At 39.6% G+C, this 20,688-nt stretch overlaps 1 protein-coding gene across 3 annotated transcripts in view; it reads left to right on the forward strand.

Moving 5' to 3' along the window:
• The first annotated feature begins 1,004 nt into the window (after positions 1-1,004).
• Positions 1,005-20,688, forward strand: part of Elapor1 (endosome-lysosome associated apoptosis and autophagy regulator 1) — an 83,771-nt gene continuing 64,087 nt past the window's right edge. For all 3 annotated transcript variants that reach the window (XM_027922069.2, XM_071618145.1, XM_027922068.2), the window contains exon 1: positions 1,005-1,177. In XM_027922069.2, coding sequence (XP_027777870.2) covers positions 1,025-1,177 — 153 coding nt within the window. In that variant the 5' untranslated portion in view covers positions 1,005-1,024. The remainder of the gene's footprint in view (positions 1,178-20,688) is intronic.

Genomic DNA, 20,688 nt, shown 5'->3' on the forward strand with positions numbered 1-20,688 from the left:
GACTGAGATGAATTCCTTCGAGAGAGGCGCCACCTGGCGGCTGAACTTGGGAGGCCCTTAGAGGGGAAGCTGCTGGGAATGCCTAGGAAAGGGGCCGTCGCCGAGCTGCCTGGAAGCCCTATCCTAGATCTGCCCTCCTGAGCCTCAGTTGAGGAACGCCGGTATCTCTCCGTACAGGACTTCTGCAAAAGATGTCAGTTGCGGAAAGAAGCCCTAAAAGATGACCCAGAAGTTTCCTTCTCCCTCTCACTTAATAAATGGCTTCTTATTTTCAAAACAGCGAGACAATTAGTGATGTCAAGGGACCCAAGAGCCCACGTGTGGTGCTTGGAAAATTGCCGGCTAAGGCAAACTCCTTGCTTGTACTCGGTCTAACTGTGCAAACCTCAGGGTTGCTCAAAGAGTCGATTGTAAATACAAGGACGGGTGGATGAAAGATCCCCAGAAGTGGTTTTTGCAGTAGGTCATAGGTATTGGGGCCAGTCTTTTGGGAGATGCCTTTTGGAAGGTAGAGATGGCGTCTCAACCTTCTATGGTTTCACATGCCACGTTTGCAAGACTAAAGTTACTCAGAAATAGCCCCTGTCCGGGAAGGGCTGTAGAAAACGGGAATCGTTGGCGGTGGCTTGGAGGATGTTTTCTATCGCGTGGTTTACGCGAGCCCTGCGCCCGCCTGTTGGGCCGGTGGCGTGCCCGCGCGTGTGCATTCTCACCCCGCTCGTGCCAGCGGCGGCGGTTGTCATGGAGATCGGCAGGTGAGCGGCAGAGGCGCGCGTGGTCCCTGCCCCACCCGCGCTGAGCGAGAGAGGATGCGGTTGTCAAGGCGACGTGGATAGGAGGAGAGGACGGAGGGAGGAGGAAGGATGGGCGGCCTTCGCGTAGCCGCAGGGAGGTGACTGAAGCGAGCCCAGCCCCTTGCATCCTCCCCCTGTCTACCTCCCTCCCCTTTTCTTTCCGCCTTCTGCCAGCTGAAGCAGCCGCCGCAGCACCTGAGCCGCTACTGCCGCTCGCTCAGGACAACGCTATGGCTGAGCCCGGTCACAGCCACCATCCCTCTGCCAGAGGCAGAGGAAGAACTGAGAGGCGCACATTCCGGCTTCTGTGGCTGCTGCTCTGGGCTGGGACCGCCTTCCAGGTGACCCAGGGAACCGGACAGGAGCTTCACGCCTGCAAAGAGGTACTGTCCACCTCTCAACCCGATCCCACTTTTGCTTAGAAAGATCCTGGATCCAGGCAGAGACCTTGGGGACCCAGGCACAGTTTCAGTAGACCACAGAGTTTAGATTTCTTTGGGGATGAGGCATGGGGGAGGGAAGAGCAGCAGGCTGGCATCATGGGGAGGCCAGCCCACTGGAGGACTCACGAAAATAGATCACCCTCACACAGCTTGGGGTGCTGAGATCAACGAGAAAGGGCCCAGCTCCAAGAAGTGGAGTGACCAGGGTCCCTGGACTCAGAATGAGTGAGCAAGAAAACATGAATTGTTTTCCAGATGGGGTGAAGTTGCCTATAAAGTGGTCGAAAACAAAAGATTATGTACATTGAGGCAAAATAGAAAGAGGAAAGGCAGCTAGTGGAATAAGAAAGGAGTTAGAGAGGGGTGTGGGGGGGAAAGTAGTGGACTGAAGTAGTAATTTTGTGGTTTAATCATACTTTGAAAGGTGGATGTGAAGGTGAGAGATGTTTGAGAGGGACCGTGGGCTCCCACCAACTCTCTGGTGTCATATTAAACACCCAGCTACTTTTTGGGCTGTTAAATGTATCGTCTTTACAGCCTTGCCGCCCCCCAGCATACTTTGTTTAGTGTTTAGGACATTCCACCTTTATCCATATTTTAAGTTTTTGTATATCAAGTTTCTGCCAATCTCTACTCTCCTTCTCTGGACATCTGCTAACATATGTCATAAGTCTTTTTCAAGGTATTTTTCAAATGTTGGCATATTTCAGACAATAGGCAATGAATGAATGTCTTCCAACCAAAAATGACTTCTGAAAATCCTTTGTGGAGAGAAACAAAAAGGCATTAGGAGTAATAATATTCAGTAATTTCTATATTATTGAAATAATAATTTCTATATAATTGAAAGAGCTCTGGGTAGGCTCTTTTTAAAAAAACCATATGGTAGAGGCAATGATAAAATATTTACAAGAACAATGTTGGGGAAGGCAAAATAAAAGTTCTGTTATCTCTGTGAAATGTGAAAGACTTCAAAATACATCAGAGTCCAGCCCTGTAAAAATAATCCCAAATGTAAGTCTTAACTAAGATTTTAAGAGGTTAAAAAATATTCTTTATATTTGTTGGTTTGTTGGTGTTAACTGATTATCAATAACAGTTCCATCCAGTATGGAGATATATATCTGTATATATGTCTCTCTCTCTCTCTCTCTCTCTCTCTCTCTCTCTCTCTATATATATATATATATATATATATATATATATATATATCAGTTTATATAATTATGAAGGTGTTCTGAGCACTAAATTGTCTACCACATAGAAAATCATGAGGAAATGAAAGGGATTTTTGCGTGAATAAAGATATTTGGCTTCAAAGACTCATAAATATGTCAAACATGACCCCAGTCAGTGGGATTTTTGACAACTTTCATTAGTCCCTATAACGACTTGCCCCAAGCCATCTACTTTTCTACCACATCACTTTATGACATGTTGTAAAGATGTTTGGGAAGAGGATAATACTGTTAGCTCTCTGGCCTTTCTAGCCTATGGTCTAACCAACTAAAATAGAGTCCAAACAAGCTCACTTGCCTAAGAATAAAACACTATCATTTCCTTTTGTGGAAAATTACCAATTCTTATTGAGATCTTGCTTAACTATGGAGAATATGAAATATTGAAGACATTAAACACTTTGTGTCATCTTGGTTTGGAGGGAAGGAAAAATATAGATATTTAAGAACTCTAATTTGTGTGCAGATTTTGCCTTTAGTCCTGTTTAAATAACCAGTATTTGCTTAAGCAAATGGTACTACCACAAAGAGTGAGATTAAGGCAGTATAAAGGTGTGGAGTTCAACATGCCAGGAGTCCAGTCCTGTTACTTGCCATACCATTTTTGGTTCTGTAGAATGGGCATTACAGTAAGACCTGCCTTAGATTGATTTGAGGATCAAAGGGAAAAAGTAACATCTAAAACACAAAATAGTTACTTAACCCTTTTCCCTGCTCAGCTTCTTGGCTAGGAGAGATCCATACCTCATGCCAGGCTGGAAATTTCTTAGGAGCAAGCTCATTGGCCACAGGCATCAACAAGTTCTATTTACACTCTCCTTGAGCAAACAGTGGCTGCTGAGCACCCTCCATGCCAAAATAATAAGGAAGAAAATAAACCCATTATTACAGTATTCTTCATTTGGCAATATGAACTGATCCAACAAGTTTGGGGGCTTCCAACCCCCAAATGGGGAAAAACTAGTCCAATGTAGACTAGCCCATCTCTGTTCTTAATCTTCATATAAATTTCTTGTGAGCTTGTGTTGGGTGTTAATGGCAGGGACTCTTTTCAGGCCAAGGCTAACCCTAATGACAATAATGCTATATATAGTCCATCTTCGAAACACCTCTCTGGATCTAATCAGGAAAAAGAGAGGTTTAGCTTGAGGCCTAAACTGAGGTGGCAAAGAACTGGGAATTGTACCCTGCTGGACGTGTGCTGGAGCTTGGCGTTCTTTTCACAGTTTTACAATAATCAGGGTCACCAGTGGAACTAAACATCCTGTATGATGTTTGTCTTCATGAATCATTTCTTTAACCTGTGCTAGCTCAGGCGAAGTGCTAAGAGCCAAAGGTCTGTTTTCCATATTACAATGGATCTAAATCAAATGAGAGAGGAATAGAAAACTGCCTTTAACATGATCTCCCTTGTCCTGAGGTTGAGTGCTAATTGCCCCCAAAGGGACTTCCCAATCTATATTGAAAAGCTCTTGGGGTTGAGCAATCTGGAAGACATGGATTGGAATAAATTTTTTTGAGTGAGTGATGATTCTGCCCTTTACTAACAATGCAAGTCAATTAACTTTTGACTGTCTTGGATTCCTGATCTGTAAAAGAAGGATGGTGATACCTATCTCACAGGGATGTTGTAAGGATTAAATTAAATTGGAGGACACATGTAAAGAGTTTACTGCATACCTTGACATATCACAGGTGCTCAAGGAATATTGGTAGACAGAAAAGTTAAGCACACAAATAATGACCCATAAATGATGACATAAGTTTAATGTGTGGTCACAATGCAGGGTGGTAGGAGAGAGGCGGATAGGAAAAGAAATAAGAGTTGGGCCCGGCGCCTTTGCACACTCCTATAATACCAGCAACTTGGAAGGCTGAGACAGGAAGATGGCGAGTTCAAAGCCAGCCTCAGCAATTTAGCAAGACCCTAAGCAACTCAGTGCTCAGTGAGACCCTGTGTCTAAATAAAATATTAAAAAGGGCTGGGGGTGTGGTTCAGTGGTTAAGACAAAAAAAGATAAAAAAAAAAAAAAAGAAAAGAAAAAGAGAACAATTATTAGTACCTTGACCTGCCTCTGTGATAATCAGTAGCATTTCAATGGGAAGAGATGGAGAAAGTGTGCTTTCTAACTAGAGGGAGGAGCCTGAGGAATGGTCCACTGGTGAACAGGCAGTTGATGCTGGGGATTGCAAGTAGACCGATGGGCTGAAATGTGGAATAACGTGGGGAACAATACAAGATGATAAAGTTGGAAAGTGAGAAACTAAGGGGAGAATCCCTGGAGGATTTCTGGCTGAGATAGCAGCCTGCTCAGAGTGAATTTTCATGAATAGAAAATAAATGTGGATGAGGTAGGTTGAAAGGTGAGAGCAGAGATGGGGTAAAGAGGCCAGTTCAGATTTTACTGAGGTCCAGGATGAGGTTAATAAAGGTACTGCACTGGGATGGTGATAGTGGGAAAAATGGAAATGTGTAGATAGGACAAAGGGGCTGATGGGAGGTTAGAAGATGCAACTGATTAGCTGAGGCATAGAGTGCTGGTGAGGGGCAAGTTGAGGATTTTTGTCAGGATTTTAGAGTGAGCAGTTAGTAGGAGTTCCTAGCCCAGATGCAGAAAGAACAGCATTAGAGAGCAAAGTGATCCCTTTTTTTTTCCTTCCAGCCTCCCTGGGATCAGCCCCTGTCGCAGGTGGTGAAATCCTGAGTCTTTGGCACACCCCTTCACTGTGTGATCGTGGTTTTTAGGTTTTATTTCCTTCTGTTTGGGTCTCACACATTAACTAAGGCTTGAACTCCACAGGGAAATGGGCAGATCTAGAAAACTTTCAGGGCCCCTGATCTTTTGGGAAATATTTATATAAGATTTAAACTGAGTCTTGTGGTTCGGGACCATCAAGTTTGGATGCTAAAAATACCTGCCATATTTGAAGAAGAGGGAGACCATTTATCATGAAGTACTTATAGGAGCAGGATTTCTGTTTTCGTTCACTATCAGAGAGGGCTAAGGAATAATACATTCTTGGGCTCTGAAGGCATTTAAGAAGACATTTTGTTTATTTTCCTGACTCAAGGTGAGGGTGTACCAAAACCAAACCAGACTGATAAGTATTAGACTTATTTAAAAATTTAAAAGTTACAAAATGGTGCATTTCATTGGTGCGTTGGAAAATATAGGTTACAAAAGGAAAGATGATAAAAACCGCCTATGGTTCCATCACTTGAACTATCATTTTTATGTATATACTTGTGAGAGAAAGAGGCAGATAATGGTACAGAGTGCGGGGTATGGATAAAACTGGCCGAGCTGGGTTCAGCTTCCAGCTCCTTCTCTTAGCAACTGACCTAGGGAAGTTATTTGATCCCTTCATGCCTCTCTTTCTACATCTTTAAAATAGGAATATTGGGGGCCAAGTATGTAGCTCAAAGGTAGAGCACCTTCAGTAGCCTGAATGAGGCCCTGGGTTATATCTACAGTACCACAAAAAAAGAAACAATGAATATTAATAACATTCACTTGATTATTATACAAGAGAGTTAATACATGCAACATGCTTGGGACAGTTCTTGGTGCATAGTAAGTGCTCAATAAATGTTAACTATTATTATATTTTTAGTGGAAGCATAATCAACTTTGTCTTACAATAATAAAAACTATTAATAATTTAAGGGTGATAGGAGTAGGTCTAATAATAAGTAGATGTGAAAGATATTCTGAGGAAAATGTTGGTGGAATTTGGTAAAGAGAGTCGAGGGGGGCACAGCACTCTAGCAGTGCTGCTCCACATGGTGGCCTCCAGCCACATGTGGAAAGGGAGCACTTGAAGTGTGGCTAGGACTTCTAAGAAAAATGGATTTTTAATTTCATTTTGATTAAGTGAAAGTTCAAATATATTCAATTAAATTATTGAAAACCCTTTAACTGTGTTTGGAACAGCCTGGGTATATGAATCTACTTTCTCAACTGTCAACTTTATGAAATCTAAATAGAGATCAGTATTTCCCATGTTGATTTAGTGTCTAGACTGAGATGTCCTATAAAATTTAAAAAATACACGTCAGATCTAGAAAACTAAATAAAAAAGAAAGAAAAGGACTGGGACTGTGGCTCAGTGGTAGAGTGCTCACCTCGCATGCGTGCGGCCTGGGTTCGATCCTCAGCACCACATACAAACAAAGATGTTGTGTCCGCCGAAGACTAAAAAATAAATATTGAAATTCTCTCTCTCTTTAAAAAAAAAAAAAAAAAAAAAAAATATATATATATATATATATATATATATATATAAAATAAATAAAATGAAGATGTCCACTTACAACTAAAAAATAAATATTAAAAAAAAGAAAGTAAAATAAGTCAATAATGTTTTATGCTGATTTCATGTCAAAATGATAATGTAGGCATTATCTAAGTAAGATATATTATTAAAATTAATTTCACCTGTGTCTTTTCACTCTTTAAAATGTGGCTGCCAGAAAATTAAAAGTCCTGAATATGGCTCACATTATTGTGGGACATTGTTGGCCTGGAGGTAATGGCTGTGCACATCTGGCACCTGCCTGATTCTCCCATTTTTAGCTACATTATTAACCTTTGCTTTTTATTTATTTATTCTTTTTTTTTTTTTTGGCACTGGGGATTGAACCCAGGGGTAATAACCACTGAGTCACATCCCCAGTCCCTTTTAATCTTGAGACAGCTCTTGCTAAGTTGCTGAGGGTCTCCTTCAGTTCAAAATTGGCCTCAAACTTGCAATCCTCCTGCCTCAACCTCCTGATCCACTGAGGTTACAGGTATGCACCACTGAACCCAGACCTCACCTTTTCATCTGAAAAATGGGAAAGATTTAGTTCTTGTCATTTATGGGATCACTGGGAGGATTAAGCAAGGTGATGTTTGGAAAATGCTTGGCAAAATGCATAGCATGTTTAGCTCAATAAATGTGCCTATTGCTATTTTATGATCTGCTTTTAACAAACTTTACAGGATCATCATTGAATGGTCTTGTATGACACCATTTTAGGGATGAACTGGAAGAACGACCCTGGCTACTCTCTAAGGCTAACCCTTTCACTTTGACCTCTGCCTTAGCTCCATCCCTTCTCACCTTCTCATGCAGGCCAGCAGTTCCTTCCATTCTCTGGGTCCTTCATTCTTCCCCTCTACGGAGTCATTCTTACTCACTTTCACGTGTGCTGCTTTTTTCTCTTATCTTAAAAAATAGAAAATTTAGGGCCAAGGAAGAGTGCTTGCTTAGCATGAGTGAGGCCCTGGGTTGGATCCCCCAGCACTGTAAACATAAACAAACGACAGAAATTGACGCCTCTTGATCATTAATATTTTATATTGATTGTCAAAATGATAATGTGGGCATTAAGATATATTATTAAAATTAATCTCCCTCTAGTTGTCATTCTGTGAAAGTGTTTCCCAATTAGAGCAAAATTGTGTATAATTACTGAAAAATCTTGTGTATAATTACTGTCTCCAAATCTCCTCCCTCCTTCCTCTTTTGAATACCTTCCCCATTAACTTCCATCCCTGTGATTTCCCCAAAACTGCTCCTGCTCAGGTCAATGGTAATCGCTCAGTTTCTATTAGACTTCATCTTCCAGTCTTTGATAGAGTTATGATCACTCTCACTTCCTGGGAACACTTTCTTCTCTTGGCTTCCAGGACACCAGGACTGCTTTTTGGATTTATTTTGTTTTACTACCTCCCTGGTGGCTCTTTTTTTCTTTGTCTCCTTTATTTTTTTCTTCATTGCCTTGAACTCTAAAAGCAGCAGTTTGGTGGGGGTGGGGGTCAGTCACTGAACATCTTTATACCTCTCTTTCCAACCTCTTCTATTTTTATTCCTTTGATCTCGAAAATACATCATGGCTTTGAATATCATCTGTAGGTTGATGGCTCCCAAATTCCTACTTCCAGGATGGACCTTGTCCCTGAACCCCAGCCGGGTACAGCTACATCTATGACTTCTCTAAACTACTGTTGGGTTGGCAGCTCAGATTTGCCATGTCCAAACATCTCATCTCCCCACCACCATCAAACACACCTCCCAGAATGTTCCTCACCTCAGCTAATGGCATCCTCTTCCTTCCAGTTGCTGAGACCCCCGAATCCTCACTCCTCTCTCCCTCCTTCCTTCATCCAAATTAATCAGAAAATCTTACTAGCTCTACCTTCAAAATACATCCAGAATTTAACAGCTTCTTATTGCTACCACAGTGCGGGACACCATCTCCTCTCACCCTCAAGATGGCAAGAGTCTCCTAACTAGTTTCTTTGCTTCTACCCTATTTATTGTTTAATGTTTAGCCAGAGTAAACCTATTGAAAATAAGACAAGAATTTTGTTCTTCCTCTTCTCAGAACCTTCCAAAAGCTTGGAACCAATCCCTCACAGTGGCCTAGAAGACCCCTTCTCCTTCCCTCCAGTCTTATCAGCTTCCTTGTTATTTCTCAGACAGGAGGTACAACCTCCTGCCTCAGGACCTTGGCAGTTGCTGTTATTTCCATGTGATTTAATTCTCAGTCACCTTCAGAGTTTTGTCAAAATGCCATCCGGTTCCCTATCCCATTTTCTATTTTATTTTCTCCAGAATGTCTGTACTCCCTAACATACCGGATGTTTTACTTATTTCTATCTTTCCCCATTAGTATATGAGCTCCCCGAAAGCAGAGCTTTTTGTGTTTTATTTAATGGTGTCTCCTGCACCCCCAACAGTATCTGGTATATTGTGTGGCCTCAACAAATGAATTCAATAGATGATAGTATTCTACTGATAGGGGTTACTTAGCTGATGCCCTGTTGTTTACACTGAAGTTGTTTTGACATCTGGCTGTTATGAGGTGGACCTCTTTTTACACGTCCCTTTCACCACATTTATCATTACTTCCTTGGAATGAACAAAGTAATGGAATTGCTGGATTTTCAGGCTTTTCTTATCCATTTCTAAATTGCTTTCCAAAAGATTTTTTTTAAAGCTGCTTATTTTTACCAATAATGTATGAGAGATTTTTTTTTTAGAGAGAGAGAGAGAGAGAGAGAGAGAGAGAGAGAGAGAGAGAGAGAATTTTTTAATATTTATTTTTTAGTTTTCGGTGAACACAACATGTTTGTTTGTGGTGCTGAGGATCGAACCCAGCGCCCTGAGCATGCCAGGCCAGCGCACTACTGCTTGAGCCACATCCCCAGCCCCCAAGAGAGAGATTTTTTTTCCTACCACCATCAATATGTATTTTTTCCATCTTTACCAACTTTACAGTGCAAAAACTAATCTCATTGTTATTTAAATATTCTTTCATTTATTCCATTACTTTTGAACACAGCATTCATTTTCTACTCGTCTTCATTCACTGTTTAAATTATATTTAATTATATAATAATTGATATGTACCAAATATACACATACATAAGTTTTCAACCCACACCCAATTTAGGAACTAGAATGTAATCCACAATGGCAGAACTTCCTGGGAGTTCTTCTCCAGTCCCAGTCCCAGAGGCAACAGCTGCCCTGAAGTTTGGTTTTTCTGTTCTTTTAACTTTTTTATGTTTTTCATCTACATATATAGGTATCCTTCTATCTTATTTAATTTTGTTTAATTTTTACCTTTATAATAATATATCATACTTTATGTAATATTTGATTTTATAGCAAGGCGTGGTGACACACACATGTAATTCCAGCAACTCAGAAGGCTAAGGCAGGAGGACCACAAGTTTGAGGCCAGCCTCAGCAACTTGGTGAAGCCCTGTCTTGAAGAAGAAAAAAAAAATGATCTTCTAACTCAGTGTGAAGCTTCTAAACTCATTCATGTTATTGTATGTTAAAATACACACATGCACACACATACACACACATATATACATATATCTTTTTTCCTTTCTTTCTTTTTTGGTACTAGGAATTGAACCCCTGGGCACTTTACAATTGAACTACATTTTCAACTCTTTTTACTTTTTAAGACAGGGTCTCTAAGTTACTGAGGCTGGCCTTGAACTTGCAATCCTCCTGCCTCAGCCTCCCCAGTCCCTGGGATTATAGGCATTCACCACCGCACCCAGCTCTATGTTACTATATTTCATTCATTTTCAGTGTTTAAAATATTCCTTGTGTAAATATTCCACATATTTTAAATTCATTCTTCTGTTGATAGACACTTGAATTTCCAGTCTTCTGTTATTCCAAACAATACTGAGATGGATATTGTTGAGTCAGTCTCCTGGTACAAAGGTAACATTTCTCAGGGTCATGAGTCTCAAGGTATCATCATCTTAGGGTAGAATAAATAGAAGTTTTACTAGATAGGAGATAGCTACCACTCGGGCTCTCAGGAAAGAGTCCTGTGGGCACATCTAACCCTCCATGCTTCCCCTTAAAGTTTGCCTTTCCATTCAGGATGAATTGTAAAAAGAGAGGCTTAATGCTATCTTAGACACTGGAAGGACTAACTTCTGAAAAAAGGGCATTACCAAGAACTGTCTTGCCTCTAAGACATTTAGATAACTTCTGCAAATATGGATCTTGTTCATTGCCATTTAACAAGGGAAGTCTTCTTTGCCGGGGTGGTACTTACTTATTTTAAAGGTATTGTTAACTAGAGAACTTTACATTCTTAAACCAGATGTAGCTTCTCTGGCCCAGATAACCTTTCAAATGCAAATTAAAAAATTTATACTGGTTAGCTTTTGCTGTGTAACAAACCTCTCCAAGGCTTAGTGGTTTAAACAATAGCCATTGTTTAGCTCATAATCCTGCAATTTGACTGGGTGTTTCTTCTGGTCTGGTGTAGCATGGCTGATTTCTGCCGGGCTCCCTTATGTGACTGCGGTCACTTGGTGGGTTGACTGAAGTCTAGGTAATCTAGGATGGCCTCTTCAGATTTCAGCCTAGCAGTTAATAGCCTATTGGTGGGGGTGCCCATGTTTTTTTCTACATGGCCTCTCATTCTCCAGCAGGCTAGCTTAAACTCACTTATATGATGGTCTCAGAGTTCCAAGGCAATAAGAGCAAATCTCAAAGTGCAAGTTTTCAAGTCTATGTCATATTTCCTAATGTCTTAGTCAATACCTAAGTCATATTTCCTAATGTCTCATTAGCCAAAGTAAGTCATATGGCCAGACTCCTCTCCCCTTCCTCATCTTATTCCTCCTCTGGTACCAGGAATTGAACCCAGGGGCACTAAACCACTGAGCCACATCCCAGCCTTTTTTATGTTTTATTTTGAGACAGGGTCTCATTGAGTTGCTTAGGTCCTCACTAAGTTGCTGAGGCTGGCTTTGAGCTTATGATCCTCCTGTCTCAGATCTCCCGAGTTGGTGGGATTACAGGCATATGTCACCATGTCTGGCTCAGGATCTACTTTTGATGGGAGGCCCTGAAAAGACACACTGTGAATGAGCATACATATAAGGATGGAAAGAATTTGTTACTACTATTATAGTCTATCACTGTGAAACGCAGAGTTGATACAAATAACTAAGTGCTCATAGTTACAACTTTGGTTTGGTACTATGAAAAAGTGAAGGATATGATATGGGAACCTAGCTTATCATATACTACACATCTTTAATATCTTTCAGCATCTTACTGGAAAGATGGCATCTGAGAACTTTTTTTCAGTGCTGGGGATTGAACCTTGGGCCTCTGAAAACTTTTAGTTACTATTTCTGTTGGCATAGATCCCTACTTAAGGCAAATAGCAAGAAAATACACTGCATTCATGAAATATCACACACATGGCAAAGCATACAAAGTATTGATTTGGGAATAGGACTGAACTCCAAGTTTCTTGATTCCCTTTTGGTCTGTTGAATACTATTTTCAAGTAGCTTATTGTTTTTATAACACTGCTACCTTCTTACTCTAATTCAAAATATATAGACTATAAAAAGGACCCAGTACTTACCCAAAATTCCGTGAGTGACTACTCTCTCTGTAAACATTTGGTTATATCTTTCAGACTTTGCTTTTCTTATAGACTTTCTACACATTTATATTTATATGAAAATATATTTACACTGGTAGATATAAATATAAAATTATCCACAAGTGGGATCATACCACACATGCTATTTCACAGCTTACTTTTTGTGCAATGATATGCAGGGGACATTGCTATGTATTAAAAATGTAGGTCTAAGCTGGCTTCAGTGGCATACTCCTGTAATCCTAGCAGCTTGGGAGGCTGAGGCAGGAGGATCCCGAGTTCAAAGCCAGCTTCAGCAAAAGTGAGGTGCTAAGCAACTCAATGAGACCCTGTCTCTAAATAAAATACAAAATAGGTTTGGGATGTGGTTCAGTGGTTGAGGGCTTCTGAGTTTAATTCCTGGTACCAAAAAACAAACCAAAAATAATGTAGATCTAGAGGCTGGGGTTGTGGCTCTGTGGTAGAGCGCTTGCCTAGCATGTGTGAAGCACTGGGTTCAATTCTTAGCACCACATATAAATAAATAAATAAAAATAAAGGTCCATCAACAACTAAAAATATATAAACATATAAAAGTAAGTCTACTTCATAATTTTGAAGGCTGCATAGAGTTGTGTAGCATGTATATAATTTAATTTTTATAACCAACTAATTCAGATGGTTTCTAATTTCTCTTAACATAAATAATACTGAAGTGAACACCTTTGCATACATATTTGTAGCTCCATTTGCTTCAATTTTCTTTCCTTTTCTTTTTTTTTTCCTTTTGGCATCACAGATTGAACTTGGGGATACTTAACTACTGATTCACATCCTTGGCCCTTTTTAAAATTTTGAAACAGGGTCTTACTGAGTTGCTTATGGCCTCACTAAATTGCTGAGGCTGGCTTTAAACTCTCCATTCTCCTGCCTCAGCCTCCCAAGCTGCTAGGATTATAGGCATGCACCACCACACCTGGCTTCTATTATTTTTCAGTTAACTCTTAAATTATGTTTCTAGATATGGGGATTCTTTGACTAAAAGGCATATATATTTTATATTGTTCTATATTACTTAATTGCTTTCTTGGAGAAATTGCCCCGATTTTTAACTTTCTGTTAGTCTTGTACACACTTCCCCCTTTCCTACATCCTTTGCAATGCTAACAATCCTTTAAAACTTTGATAAATTAACAAGCAACACACACACACACACACACACACTTTCATTCTTGCTTAGTTCATAATGAGGAACTTCACATGTTTCAAAAAGGTACCCACTTAAAACTCCCAAGTGAACTAAGAGCTGTTCTAGAAGTTGTTACTGCAACTGAGAGAGATTTTTCTGGATCCTCCTCCTGCTGTTTCTGCCTCCCAGTGTGCAGTTTCTTGCACCAACCTGTATACACAATTTAGTATTTCCTAGGATGCTAAGAATTCATCTACATACCTGCAAACACACCAAGCAACACCAATAACAGTAATATAATCCTCTTGAGCAGTGCATTCTTCACTAATGATTTTTTTTTCAGAAGGAAGGGAATTAATTTACTCCTCAGCAGCATTATAAAAATCCATATGTAACCAAACATAATGGTCTCGCAAAGCCAACAAGCACAACCACAAGATAAAAAATGAAAAAAACCTTTTTGATTTGCAGCAAGTAAGAATGACACTGAGGATAACTTCCCAAACACAGGAGGCAAGGGGAACTGGGAAGAGTTCTGCATATCCATATTGGAAAGGCACGTCATCACATGTAAAGATGGGCACATTTCTGAGCATACTCAGTTTGAGATCATTCTGTTTCAATCATTGCATGTTCAAAAATGGCAGCTGAGAATGCACCTGGGGTGGAGAATTTAGCATTTATAATGAGACCATAATAAGCAAAGTTTATTCCAGGTCACCAAAAAATTGACTCTATGATCTTAACTGCTTAAACTGGTTTCTTGTGGTTTTCTCTGGAGGGTCTTATCTGAAAACAAACAAGTTGAAGAGATGTTAGCAGATGTTAGCTCCTTATGTAGAGGAGCAGCAGCTTCTTTCCCTACAAACACAGGTGCTTGACCCTTAAAGTTCCTGCCTAGCAAAGAACACCTATAACTTATTCTTATTTATTTATTTGTTTGTTTATATGTGGTGCTAAGAATCGAATCCAGTGCCTCATACATGCTAGGCAAGCGCTCTACTACTGAGCCACAATCCTAACCCCTATAACTCATTCTTAACCCTTTCAAATTTCTGTCAGCTGCTTCTCCTCCATCCAGCCAGGAGTAGAAACGGTCCACCTTGTCCATACTACACCTCAACTCCCCTCTCCTCTCTATATCTCCCCACCTTGTTGGTCTTCAGGGAGAAGCTGGTTTGGCCTGAAAAGCAGAGTTGATCATCACATATATCACTCCAATCTACTTGTAGTTATAAATTTGGTTAAGTGCTATGAAAGAAAACTGAAGGATATGATGAGAGATTATTACAAGGAGAGAATTTAGATGGAGAAGATTAATGCAGGCCTCTCTGAGAGTGAGTTTTAGCTGTGATCTGAAGGCTGTGGAGGATTTTGACAGGTGAAGATGAGGAAGCAGGCTCCCAGGCAGGAAGCAGTCTGGTGCTTAGGAATGGACAGATGGCCGGTTTGGCCAAACCACATAATCTTACCCTTGAAAAATGAAAACGTATATCCCCAGTTGGAAGACTCAAACAATTAAAGGAGGATGTGAGATTTTAATCTAAGTTTGGAGCATGGATTTTATTTTTAAAATGTTATTTGCTTTTTCATTATAAAAGTAACACATACTCAAAATAATAATTCACACTTATGAGTGTTCTAAGTGACCTACATGTATTAACAAATAATAAAATGTTAAACACATTTAGCCTGACAATAACTCTATGAGGTAAGCACTATTAATATCTTTCCCCCACTCTATCTCACATTATTCTTTTTCTTTCCTTTTCTATGTTTTTCCATAGCACTGTTTGCCATCCAATATATACTCTACATATACACATATGTATGCATGCACACACATATTTATTTTAATTGTCCATCTGTTCTGACGAGAATATAACTGCATGGAGGGCCAGTATTATTATATGCTGTCTTAATTTTTGTATTACTGTGCCTGCTGCAATAATGGGTACTTAACATTTTCCCTGACTAAAACCCCATTGTGTAGATGATGAAACTTAAGAAGTTATAGAGACATGAGCCTGTCTGTAGTTACTCAGCTTTAGCAAAAGGGCAGGAACTCAGGCAGCTGGATTTTTAGCCACCATACAATTTTCTGCCTGTGCCTGCCAAAGATACAAAAAGTACAAAGGTTATAGTCCCCAAAGGTTCAACATATTTATTCTTTTTGAAATGCTTTATGCCCGAAAAAGTACATCTATGTTTTTAACTTTCCATAAATAGCACGGGAGAATATTTGTCCCATTCTATATTTTACTGTTTTTATTGTTAGCTCTACCTCTTCTTTTATTTTTTAACATATATTTTTAGTTGTAGATGGATACAATATCTTAATTTTTATTTATTTATCTTTTATATGGTGCTGAGGATCAAACCCAGTGCCTCACACGTGCTAGGCCAGCGCTCTACCACTGAGCCCCAGCCCCAGCTCCATGCCTCTTTATTTTTAACAACTAAATTGCAATTCATTGTATGTTTATTCCATAATTTATTGAAGCTGAAACTTTTTGATGAATAGGTTGATTCCGTCACTTATATTATAACAATGCTACAGTGAACATCCTCCTACATATTGATGCAGCCTTGAGTCTATCTATGGAATGAAACATTAAAAGCAGAATTAGTGCCTCAAAGAGTAGAAGTGTTCATTGTTTCCTTAGGAGTGTGTCAGGTTGACAGCATGGAGTTTTAAAGACATCATTAGCTTCTCCCTGTGTAGGCAGCTGACAGGTTCTGGGGAGGCATTGGCTGTGAAGACGTACAGAAGAGCTCATTGTCACCTGGGATGACTGAGACAGGGAGGGCCCAGCAGAAGGCTGAAGAGCCTGTTGGCTTTATCAAGCTGCCAGCTTGTCCGAGTCAGGCAGGCAGTGGCTAATTCTGCCAAATTTCTTCAGAATAAGTTAAACTCATAGTTTTTGCTCCGTCTGTACTGTTCCTCTGGTAAGTTATAAAAATTGCGCGGCTTGTCACATTTCTTTCTTAAGCTCTCCTTCTATGTTATACCAGATAAAGAGCAGAACCGATAATTATAGTTAGTGCTTGACAGCTGCTGGAAAAAAAATACATTTTTCATACTTCCTAGGATCTTTATTCTTTAAATTCCTTTAAGTGCGAGAAGCCTAATATGGGGTTATCACCTATTTTTTAATCTTCAATTTGTCATGTATCATTAAAAGCATTTTGAAAAGATCCACAAGACTTGCATTGTGAAAAATAGATCGAACTTCACAGGCCCAGAAAATGGTTTTCTAAATCTGCATCTTAGTGCTGTTACGAAAAAAAAGGCAAAAATATATATATATATTGGACACTACTTGGAATAAGTCTGCATACTAAGCAGAGCATCCCTTTCTCACTCCATGCAAAACAGTTGTTGTTTTTTAAAGCTATTTCTGAATTAGAAAGGAAAGTGAAAATTGGCTTTTTGCTTGAAATTGATTATTTTGACCTCCAACCCCAATCACATGAAAATCTTTAAGAGAGTGAATAGTAAGCCATCAAGAGAAAAGATATAGACATCAATTATCTGCTCACCTGGCTTCGTACAAATTCTTATAAGAATGGTCTGGCTCTCGGTAGCATTTGGGGGAAAGTCAGGCATGTCAAGCCCTCAATTAGTTGCTCAGTAAATTTTTTAAAATGTATTTTTGTTGTAGATGAGCACAATGCGTTTATTTATAATTTATTTTTATGTGGTGCTGAGGATCGAACCCAGTCCTCTTAACTGTGAAGCAAGCACTCTACCCCTGAGCCACAACCCCAGCCCTGCTCAGTAAAATTTTGAATGAATAGGTCAATTTATTTCCATTGGTAAAAATATTTAAAAGATTGGTGTTAGAGCCTTCTTTTACAAATATTAATAAAACTATGTGGACCACCTATTAAGGAAAAGAAGTAAGGAGTAGTGCCCAAACATAAAATTAACAAAGGCTAGCAGGAAGTCAGAAGACAACAAAGAACCATGAAAAGAGAAAAAGCAGATTCTTTTAAAATTTTCATATATATTTTTAGATGTTGATAGACCTTTATTTTATTCATTTATTTATATGCAATGCTCAGAATCGAACTCAGTGCCTCACACACGGTAGGCAAGTGCTCTGCCACTGAGCTACAGTTCTAGCCCCAAAGACCCGTGGAGGGTCTTTGGCATCCAAATATCTGATGTAGGGAAGGGAAACATCTTTTCTTCTGACACAAGAAATTTCCTATTTACAGTTAAGCAATATAGCCGGTCACTTGATGGAGGCCACTTTGTCTCCAACATTCATTTCCTTCACCCTATATACTTTCTATTTTTTATCCTTTAGAATATTGACAAACACTGTCCAGATTGGTACCTGGTTCCGGAGAATAGGTATTACCAGAGTACTTGCAGTTTGAAAATATCCATGACCGATTTCCTCTAGAAATCATGTGTTATTGTTTTTTTTTCCCACCAAATACTTATTTTTTCTCTTATATTTAAAAACTTTAATCCTCTGAACTTTATAGCAATTCACTCACCAAGTATTTATTGAACATGATGGATTGATAATAATATAGAAGAATTATGTATGAAACCAATCCCCATGGAGCATACAGGGAACAAGCAGTTAGATGCAGTTAGAAATAGAGACCAAGTGCATGATGGGATGAGGTCAGAGAGGAAGGAGCCGTGAGAGGGCACAGCCTCTGGAGACCCGAGTCATATCCCAGGCGATGCTTCACTGGCTGCGACACTCAGGCAAATCGCTGAATCTCAGTGTCTCATTTAACAAAGGAGCACACCATGTTTGTTTAATTCAAAAGATTATTGTGGAAATGAGAAATAAGGCATGCACATTGACTATTTGTATTAGTTTCTAAGGTTGCTGGAACAACGTATCCTAAACTAAGTGGCTTAAAACAACTGTAATTTATTCTCTTGCAGTCCCTGAAGCTAAAAGTCAAAGTGTCAGTGGGGCCATACTCTCCCTGACTGCTCTAGAGAAGAATGCTTCCTGGCATCCTCCTAGCCTCTAGGGGCTACTGGCAGTCCTTGGTGTTTCTGGCTTGCAGTTGCAAGCGTCCAGCCTCTGCCTCCATCATTCCACGGAGTCCTTTCTGTCTCCACAGTGCCTAAGCACACTTGTCATTGCATTTAGGGCTCATCCTAATCAAATATGACCTCATCTCAGTTAATAATATCTGTGAAGTTACAGCTTCTTAATAAAATTACATTCTGACGTCACTGGTAGCCATGGATTTTGGAGGGACACTATTCAACCCACTACACCAGCGCAAGGTTTATACTCAATAAGTGGAGGCTATAATGGTTATCAAGTACCATAACGCTAAAGAGTAGAGAAAAATTGTGTGGGCTAGAGTGGTTAAGGAGATCTTCACAAGGGAAGAAGATGACTTTAAAGAAGTGGTAAAATTTAAATAAAAACTGAAGATGTAGTAGGTATCAGGTGGGAAGAACAGCATATCAGTATTTTAACAATAGAGTTATTAATCTTGTAAAATCAGATATTAGTGAGACAGAAATCTCCCATGGCCCAGTAGGAATTAAAAACTATAATCTTTGTATTCATGGATAAATGATTATATCAGTTTTCTATTACTTTGTAATGATTACCCAAAAACTTGGCAGCTTAAAATAACAAATATTAGCTGGGCATGGGGGTACACCTTGTAATTCCAACAACTTGGGAAACTGATGTAGGAGGGTTGCAAGAAGGAGGGAAGGAGAACATGTTTAGAAACAAGGTGGGAGCCAGGTTCAGTGGCGACCGCCTGTAATCCCAGTGGCTCAGGAGGCTGAACAGGAGGATCACAAGTTCAAAGCCAGCCTCAGCAAAAGCGACTTAAAATGACACAATTTAAAAATATGACTTAAAATTAAAAATGTAGGGGCTGGAGTTGTGGCTCAGGGATACAGCACTCACCTAGCATGTGTGAGGCCCTGGGTTCCATCCTCAGCACTACATAAATAAATAAAGCTTGTGTGTCCAACAACTACTAAAAATAAATAAATATTTTTTAAATGACAGATGCAAAAAGAATAATTAAATGAATATGTGAATGCTATATAAGCAACTGGATGGGACATTTGACCCTGAGCTTCCTGGTGAACAAAGTAAAAGATGAAAACACTATTCAACAGGTAGTGCTCAGAGGTTAGGAAGAAAACACATGGGAATTTCATTTAGTGGGCAGTTGAGACAGAAAAAATATACTGATGATATTGCTGAGGCATGAAAATGGAAAAAAGATTAGGATCATTAGAAGACCTACTACACAGAGAGTCACTCATTGGTTAATATGGTCACTAAGATTCTGTAGTATCTATGAACATTATTTCCCAGTATCTATGGAGATTATTATGGGACCAGTGACTTTTTTTTTTTTTTTGTATATGTGTGTACAGATGGAATATATCTTTTTCTTTTTTCTTTTTTTTTTTTTTAACCAGAGTAATTTCCTTTGGCTTCAATTGAAGTAGCAGGGGATATGACGTTTAATTACTATCTACTAACCATTATAGAAGTTGGCACTGCTCAGAGGGAAAGGAAAAAAACGAGAAGGCTTGTTTATCAGTAGGTATGAAATAAGGTATGAAACTGCAGGATTTCTCCTGTTTCCTCCTGTGACTGCTAAAACAAACAAACAAACAAACAAACAAAAAAAAAAACAGGAGCATCCGAGGCCTTCCTGAAAATTAGGAGAATTGGCATTCTGCCTTAATTTCTTCCACCAGATTTCATGCTTGGACCCAGGCCATTTCTGGTCTGGCAAAGCACAAGGTGCTAATTTGCGCTCAGTTCCGGGTAATGTTTTGCTCCGGGTGGCAGAGATGCAAGGTTTGCAAGCGCTGCGTGAAGGAGGTGAGGGTGTCTCTTGCGCTGTCAGTGCTTGGTCGTGGGTGGGAGAGGTGGGAGAGACAGAGTCGCGCTCTTACCAATTTTAGCACCATATAAAGGAGCATTTCATTTTCTACCTGGAAGCACAAACCACAAAAAAAAAAAAAAAAATTGTGGACTTCAGCGAATGATTTGTAGTTAGGCATTCCGCGTTAGATTCGGTTCTTTTCTACCACCCGCACCTCCCCCTTTTCACCGTGGACCCTGTTAGAATT

The sequence above is a fragment of the Marmota flaviventris genome, chromosome 10 (assembly GCF_047511675.1).
Source record: "Marmota flaviventris isolate mMarFla1 chromosome 10, mMarFla1.hap1, whole genome shotgun sequence".
NCBI classification, from domain to species: domain Eukaryota; kingdom Metazoa; phylum Chordata; class Mammalia; order Rodentia; family Sciuridae; genus Marmota; species Marmota flaviventris.